The following is an 8,962-nucleotide window of genomic DNA, read 5'->3' on the forward strand; positions in this document are numbered from 1 at the left end:
CAAAGAGAGGATTTGAATGCATGTTTGATTGGCATGTTCTCTGTATTTAGAGCCCCAAGGGACTGAGAGTAACATTTTCACACAAGCTGAATACAGGACACTTAGTAAGTCTCCAGTCCTTAGGTTGATGGAAGGAAGTACAATGCAACATGCACAGGCCACCTCCCAGAAAAGCAAATCAGGGTAAGCACCAAAGCTGACAAAAAAAAAAAAAAAAAAAAAGCAGCAATGTAGGCCTTTCCACAAGCCATTCCAAAGTCTCACATGCCTATTGCACAGCAGCTGTTTGAGGGCATCACTTTCTATTCCTGTGATTAAGGGAGCCAACCTGGTTGAGCTGAAACGTTGAACAATTTGAATTCTCACCCTTTTTCCTTTTCAATTCCTTTAATCATTCTCCAACTAAATGAAGGGAGAAGAAAGAGTGCTTTTGTCCCTCATCGTGTTTTTGGTTTGTACTATTGCTATTATGTCATTAAAGCTAGAAGCTGATTGGATAATAAAGAAAGAATTATGACTGCAGTTTCATCCCCTCGCCACCACATACAATTAGGTACAGAGCTCCTTCAGTTCTTGGCATTGCTAGCTCTCCCCCAGATTTGAGAGTTAAAAGCTTGAGAAAGGTCAATCCCCACTAGGCAGTAGCCTCCAACAGAGTCCTCAGCACTGAGCAGCATGGTGCCTTTAAGCTTTGGATTTCTTCTGCACTTTGACACTAACACACTAGTGAAAGAGGGAATGCGCTCTCAGGGACACGGGTGGGAACCACCAAACGATCACAAGAAGTGATTCTCGTGCCGTTTCTTAAGGAAAACGTGTTTGAGTGCGTTTGCTCTCTGAGTTCCCCGCTGTGGGATGGCATTGTTTAAAATCAGACACCACCAGCTTCGTGGGACTGAAATGTTTCGTATGTGTTGTTGTTTGCAGTGCATGCCAAGACATTCATGAGCACCAGAGCCAAGCTGGCGAGCTAATTAAATATATATGTGTATGTGTTTAAAACAGCCTAATAAGGAGCATTGGAAATCTTCAAGATGAGCGAATATCTTATAACTTCTTCCGCAGGTGCGAGGATAGCTACAAGCCATGGACTTTCTGTCCTGCTTCTTGTTTGTGGCTTTGTGAAGGGTGCTTTGCTTTAATCTAAAGTGCTGACTTTTTTCCAATATCACTTTCTCTTCTTAAAGCAAAGAGCAAATCGCCTGTAAAATCTACGGAGCGGACAGCAAAGTTGACCCTAAACTCCAAGCACCATTCTGCACCCCTGTACTCTAGTTACCTACACAAGGAACATCAGCTTCCGGAAGCATAAGTGAAGAGGCTATTACACGCTTTATTGATAGTATTTTCTTTGGGAAGTCGCTGATCTTTTATTTGAAGAGAATTAATGTGAAGCGATAGGACATATTCTAATAACAAGATCTGGGTTTTTTTTTTTGTTTGTTTTGTTTTCTTTCAACAAATAAAATCTACATTTCACTAACTGCTCAGGAGTTGGCCTGAAAGTCATCAGTATAGTAGATATTTCCATGGATTCCACCAATTTCCTACGAAGGGACACCTAATCCGAATGAAGCAAACAAAGATAGCAAGCCTAAGACATGCAAACTATCTTCAAACAGCACCCCAGCTGGGGAAACAAAAAAAAAAAAAAAACAAAATGCTGGACACTGCGGATCAACAACACGCAACTTTATTTTACGTAAGGAAGAATCAGAGCAATTTTTTTTTTCGAAAAAAAAAACCAACTTCTTTTTCCCCCGTGGAATTTTTCTTGGAGTTTCCCTTCTTTTCCTTGATTGCCGTTCTTGTTCTGTGGTAGCAAGTGCCAATTATGGCCAATCCTAGTCAATCCTGGGAGGTTTATATTCATACATATTGAGTGTACTATATTTCAATGTATTTTAATTCATTTTAAAATTTCTGTATATGCAAACCTGGCAAATTCTGTAAATTGCTTCTATTATGTGTGATATGACTTCAAGGTAGATAGATACGACCCTCATGCAAGCTGACTTTCTCCATTCTATATGCAAATATATCCATGAGCATATATTAGGCCACGAGCTTCTTTTCCTAAAGCATTATTTTTCTTTTACAACTCACGTATTGTGTGAATTCTGTAGTGTGTTTCTCTGTTCCACTGGTTTGATAGCTACGGTTTGTCTCTGTTGTCCTCTGCTTCCTCCTGGAAAATGCATATTTAAATTGTATATGTCTCTGATAAATGAATTAATTTTGTTGAGTGTGTACCATGTTGGAATTTGCTGCGTTCTTTTATATGTGTGTTTATTGAGGTTTGGGGATCTCGAGTCCGAAGAATGCACATCCTGGTTTTGACAGATCTCTTCATGTTATCAATATTCTGTCTCAGAAAAAAGAATGAGGCCAAGTGGGAAAACTGGAGAAGATATTTTGACTCCTCAGGTTCCTGGAAGAGCATATCACACTCAGACTAAATAACGCTGCTTCCTTTGTTCTTCAAGAATTTTTTAGCTTTGTCATTCTGTTATTTGCTGCTAATTATATTTTAATGTCTACTAATTAAAATTTAAAATGTGATTGTTGGCTGAATAGAATATGCAAATGACTGCAAACCCCATACTAAAGAAGATAGGTGTTCAATCGTCACTCATTAATCATAGTTTTAAATATTCTGTTGTTATTTTTGACTTTATTAATGTTGTTTAGACCCATTTTAAATTAATCTTTCTCTGGCAAAGAAAGATATAACAATTAATAGAGTCCCTCTTACAAAATGGAATAGTTATGGTTTGAGAAAAAACACATCCAGATAGACTTTCAGAGAGATTATTGTATTTCCTTTCAGTATAAATTCAGAACACCATCTGTGTAGGAATTTAAGGTTCGAAATTGAAGCTTGAAGGCCATGAATACCTTTGATTTTTTTTTATGTAAAGGGCTGGACTCTGCCATTCTATCAGCAACGTGTATATTTTCATAACATTCTTGACATTCTCTTTTAAGAAGTATTGTTTTATGCTAAATCTTTCCTTGCCATTTTTTTGTTTCATTTGATTCATTATTTCATTCTAGTGAGAAAAATAAAGGTTTAATTGTGATAGTTTATTAACACACAAATGTATTTTCTTTCAAAGTTAAATATCTGAAAGTTGTTTAGAATGATAGGTAAATATTTCCTGTTAAGTCTCTTTGAGCTTAAAGGATGCCATACATTGAGGCATATATTAATATTCTGATTTAAAGTCAACCATACTTGGAAAAACCATCATGTATTCTATTTTTACTCAATGTCCAATTAATGATGTCAGCCAATTCTACGTAAGCCAAGCTTGTACCCATATCAGCAATGTTCATCATGCTTGTAATAAAAGAGCACATGCTAGTTTGGGAAGAATGCTCACTAGATTCATTGTATCAGTGTCCAAAATAATAAAGACCTGTGTATCACTGTGTGACCAAAGTCCAGCCAGCCCTCCACTTGCATAAAGGAAGATGGCATACTATCTGTTTGTTCTAAACTTAAAAAAGTAAGGCACTTTAAACATTAGAGCAGAAAGTACAGCTGTTAATGAGACCTTGTAAACAGTTGTACTCTGTGTTATATTCATTTGGGACTATATTTTTTATGTAGCCATGATTATGGAAATGTATAGAAATGCAAAAATATCTGGCTTTCTCAACCTTGTCTCCAAGGTTATATAGTATCTTTTATAAGATAGAAAAAGTTGAAATTGCTTACATAAGTTTAAGCTAGAGATTTTATTTCTTAAAGACTTATAGGCCGTTAACAAAACAAAGGAGGCAAATGAAAATCCTCCTGAACCAAATAGGATACTAGAATTCTCTAAAGCAGAGGCTGTAATCGAAGTTAGTAAGGAAGCTTCGTGGAGAACCAGCCCCATTGACAGTCAGCCCTGCATGTCCTTCAGCAGCACCCTATTTGTGCGGTGTTTATGCTGTATTAGGCATAGCAATTAGAGATGATTTAACATGCAGCAGGAGGTGTTTATCATTTTCAAACGCTATGTCACTTTAGCTAAGAGACTCGCGTACCTACAATATTCTGATATCCAATGACAGGCCTGTATAGCCATCTATCTACAGATGCTAGGGGGAGAGCTATATGTGGATGGTTTTTCTGATATTCATTTTATAGACATAGTCCTTGGCATGTATTACTTATAAAAAGTCATTTAGACATGGTTTCCTCACCTGAGACAGAAATACATAAATGATTTTTGGGAGCCTAAGAAGTCCTCATTACTATGTGTTTGAAGTTGTTTACTTTCAAGTTCTCAGAAACAAAATGTGTTCAATATTAGTACACACAGAGACACACAAATTTGGCAAATAAAGTATATATTTTTAAGCCTAGAAAACAATTTAAATTTATTATACATGGATGGAATAATAGGTATAGAGTATCATTTGTTGACTTCTTACAAAAGATGCTAATAAAAAAAAGGAATAGTGAAACATTCCTGTAACCACAAGACTTAGCAGGTTTGAATAGGAAAATCATGAATTCAAGTCTAACCTGTCTACATAGTGAAACCCTGAATCAGTTAAAAAAATCAAAAATATATATATGGTTTAATTTTTTCAAAAATGCACATATATTTTTCCTGTATTAATCTTATATAAGAAATAAATATTAGCAGTCATATTAATTTGCATAAAAAATAATCACAAGGTCAAAGCAATCTTTCTTGAGATAACACATAAATTGATGATTGAATTGAGACTATGAAGCAAAAAGTCACAAGTCTTTTAAGTTTTATACCAAGCAGTTTTATATTTAAAATGGTTCATTAATATAGGGAGTTCTCTGTCATTCAGGAAATGTCAGCCTTGAAGTAGATAAGGTCTTTCCCTGTGTGAAGTGAGAGACAAGAGAAAAGCATTCAAAAGCCAGAAATTGTGCAATGCTGATACATTCTGTGAAGACCCAAGAGGAGGAGAATAAAGGAGAGTGACTAGGAAGTCACGGGAGGTTGCTCTGGGGGTGCAGTTGTGCAATGATAAGAAGCAGAGAATTTGGGAGAAGTATCTTTAGGGAGAGGGAACAGACCATGCCAACCTCCTGAAGCAAACATCAGGTAGAGTTGTCCAAGGGCTAGTCTGTGAACACAGGCCGGCAGAGAAAGAAAGGTGGGGGGAACCTGATGAGAGTCTGAGGCAGGATTTCACAAGGAATCTTCAGAGGGTACTGAACCTAGGTGAACTAACCAAGTGGAGCCAGAGCTTACAGATCTCACTAAGAGGTGTGATTCTGCTCTCAAGAGACAGGCTTTTTCTGTCATCCTAAAGCTTAGTCACAGTTTATCATGTTAACAACACTGAAGTTTCCAAATTGTTTGTATTTGTGTATGAGAGTGTGTGTCTGTGTGTTTGGTTGTGTGTATGATTGTGTGTATGTGGCTGTGGGTGTGTGTATAGTTGTGTATGTATGTGTGTGTGTGGCTATGTGGGTGTGTATGGCTGTGTGTGTGTGTGTGTGTGTGTGTGTGTGTATAGCTGAGTGTTCATGTATGCCTGTTGAAGATAGAGAAGTATGCTCTCTGTGTCATGGTCTGTCATTCTCTACCTTATTCCCTTGAGACATGGTCTCTCTCTGAACCTGCAACCCTTCTGGAAGAGAGCAAACCCCAAGAATCCTCCCATCCCCTGTGTTTACAGCATTCTCAGACACACCAATACTTGTGCAGTATGTGATTTACCCATTGAATCATCACCCTAAAACCAAATTGCTTATACTTTTATACTGATACTGTGTAACTTCAGAATATGTGAGACATTCTATTCAAAGACAAGACAGGAGATTGAAAACATATTCGGGACTGTTTGGAATATGTAATGAACTAGTTACTGTAACTGCATTCATGATTTAAAGTAAAAGCATGGGTACATTAGCCTTCCTCTAGTTTAAGTTACCTGCTGTCAACCATTCTTTGAAAATAGTAAATGGAAAATTCCCAAACCATTCATGAATTTAAAGTGTATGTTACTCTGAGTAGTGTAATAAACTACACATCACTCTATGAATCAATCTTTTATTCAAGAACTACATACCATTAGGTACTTAGCCATCCTAGCTACCAGAGGCACTGTGGTGGTTTCCTGGGGCTTATGTTCAACTGTATTACTGTCACAAGAGAAACGATGATAGCAATTCAGTTAGGACAAAGAGAAGCTGTGAAATGCTTACTTTAAGTAAAAAGATAAAAGTTCTCTACTATGTCAAAGATGAGTATATATAGGAAAAATAGTATATAGAATATTCTGCACTAACCATGACATCAGGCATCTACAGGGGGGGTTGGAACATATCCACCTCTGCAACCAAAAAGAGGAGGGACTACATTATTCTAATGGAAAGAGCAGGCAGATTAGAAGACATTCCTAGACATTTATTGAAAAGATATTTTTTAAAGTATTATTTTTAAATATCAGAAATTAAGATCTTGGAATTCTCCACAATAAAAATCTCAGAAGACAATAGATTAAATGGTAAGGATCTTTGAGTGCTTGCTAAGAATGCATGTCTGAAGGCCAAGGCGGGAAAATCACAAATTCATGGGCAGCCTAAACTTGAAAATGAAAACCTTCCCTAAACAAACAAAACAAAAGATTACAGTGGTTTCAAGGGAAAATTTGTCTCAAACCCTTTTTATGTTGTATTATATTTTCATTGATAAAACAATAAAATCATTATGAGGTAGACAAAGTTCTTTGAAAAATAATATGTATGGACTCTTAAGATTTATTTTTTTTATTTTAATTGTGTGTATATGTGTGTGTGTATACACATGAGTGAAGATGCCCATGAAAGACAGAAAAGGTCTTTGGACCTTCTGGAGCTGGAGTTGCCTATACAGATGCCCAACATGGATACTGAGTACCAAATTTAGGTTTTCTGAAATCTCACTACACATTCTTTTGTCATCTTGCCAGCCCCAGATGTGGGAACACTTATAAGCAATGCTTTGCTGTGTGCCCCAACTGCAGCAATAATCACACATGATGTTGTAAGTGAGTACCAATAATATAAACTATAAACCATAGGAAATTTGAAATTGTGCTAAATATAAAGAATAATAAATTATTTTATTGTATTTCACTATATACGAAAGGATTTACACAATAATACCATTATTTTGTTCATGCATGTTAGAATTTTCAGTTTTGTTCTGTTTATTCATGTAGATTATTACGCATTAATTTGACTTTACAGATATACTTTACAAAACAATCACAGGTATGTTTCATTTCAAAGAATAATTAAATGTCAAATATAATCTAAACTCACATTATATTATTAAAAAATGGACAGTCGAAGATGAACCACATAAAGAAAGGCTCTTTGCCCTCTGCTGGTGACTGTAAGTAAGCAGGGTTGGGGTTCTTCATGTCTGTAGTCTGTGCTTCATCTGGATTCTGCTCCAGGTTGCTACGCTAAGTCTAGTTGGCAGCAGACTTTTCCTCTAAGATTTGAAGAGCACCCAAGTAAGCAATATGGCAGTACTCAAGCCAGCTTCCATCCTGCCCCTGTTGTTCAAAGAAAGAGACATAGACATCAGTACTTAGCCATTCCCATTGCCTAGTTTGAATGGTGGGTTGACTGTGGAGTCTTGAAGGAAGCAGAAGGATGCCTTTTTTTGAATCCTCACTAGGTTCCCATGACCTAATAAGAAAATTCTCCATTCCTTGAAAGCAGACATCTAAACACTATAATAAAGTCACAGCCCACCACCAAAGTCATCATGAAGTCATGGCCCCACCCAAGCCCACCATCAAAATCATCATAAAAGTCATGACCCCACCCAAGCCCACCACCAAAGTCATCATGAAGTCACAGCCCCACCCAAGCCCACCACCAAAGTCATCATGAAGTCACAGCCCCACCCAAGCCCACCATCAAAGTCATCATGAAGTCACAGCCCCACCCAAGCCCACCATCAAAGTCATCATGAAGTCACAGCCACACCCAAGCCCACCACCAAAATTGTTTCATGAACCCAGAACACTGTCTGGAAGAAAGCACTGACTCCAAAAATATTTTATGGCCCTCCTAACAGAAATATTCCTGTCAGCCTTACTTCAAAGTGAAGCTTTTTAAGTAAAATACCAGAAAATGAGAAATGCCTATATCTTACTATGTTCTCAAACTATGGCTCAGGACTACCATTATAGTCTATGGACTCTGGAGTAATCTATTCAGCAACTTGGGGGATACATCAGAGTTGTAGGCCTAATGATGCCACTGTGTCTATGAGCTCCCCTAGTTTGGAACACACAGGTGAAATGTGTAGCTTTAGAAATGAAAAAAAAAAAAATTCCACATAGATTTTTCTGCCCTACCAGGCAGTGACAACAGTTCTAGAAAAGACCCTGAAATTTCTCCTCTGTACCAAATTTGTCAACTGAAAACAACTCATTTTCTCTGGGAAAATGAAGAACTCTTATCCTATCGGTTACAAGGATAATATTTTCATATCTGTCCTTGGTGGTATGAGAGGCAGCTGAGCCTTGACGATGGATAATCATAGCATACTCACGTGCCGCATGCAAGTCTCGTCGCGGGTCCAGGTGTGGATCACTTCCTGGGGAAATGAGCAGCACCCGCCACACCTGCACGCAGTCAGTCATTGAGTCACCTTCTGCTTTATTGTAAATGGAATTTTTAAAAAGAAGATATTTTTAAACCTGGCAGGTATACAATTACTGCCACTTTATCAAGTATTTCACCTCAATGTGGCCATGACTCTTAGCCACACAGTAGTCTGCTTGGCCAGATCCTATAATAATGTACTAAAGACACCCCGCAATCAGAAATATATAGCACCCTACAGGCCTCCGAACACATATACAGCCTATAAGATAGTATAAAACTATGGACAAGAGTTGGCTGCGAATTCATGTTTAAATATCCAACAAAATAATAATTCTACTTTTATACAAACTATCAGTGCATACA

General features: G+C 37.4%; 1 protein-coding gene across 2 annotated transcripts in view; it reads left to right on the forward strand.

Annotated features, from left to right (window-relative positions):
- Window positions 1-5,373, forward strand: part of Vstm2a (V-set and transmembrane domain containing 2A) — a 28,473-nt gene extending 23,100 nt beyond the window's left edge. Inside the window, exon 5 of one of the 2 annotated variants that reach the window (XM_050141271.1) lies at window positions 1,188-5,373. In XM_050141271.1, the coding sequence (XP_049997228.1) occupies window positions 1,188-1,312 (125 nt within the window). In that variant the 3' untranslated portion in view covers window positions 1,313-5,373. Of the gene's footprint in view, window positions 1-927; window positions 1,154-1,187 lie in introns of those variants that run through there. The other variant, XM_050141272.1, reaches the window with a different exon arrangement.
- The last annotated feature ends 3,589 nt before the right edge of the window (window positions 5,374-8,962 follow it).

This window comes from Alexandromys fortis, unplaced genomic scaffold (genome assembly GCF_014885135.2).
Source record: "Alexandromys fortis isolate MF-2015 unplaced genomic scaffold, M_Fortis_MF-2015_v1.1 scaffold_7, whole genome shotgun sequence".
NCBI classification, from domain to species: Eukaryota; Metazoa; Chordata; class Mammalia; order Rodentia; family Cricetidae; genus Alexandromys; species Alexandromys fortis.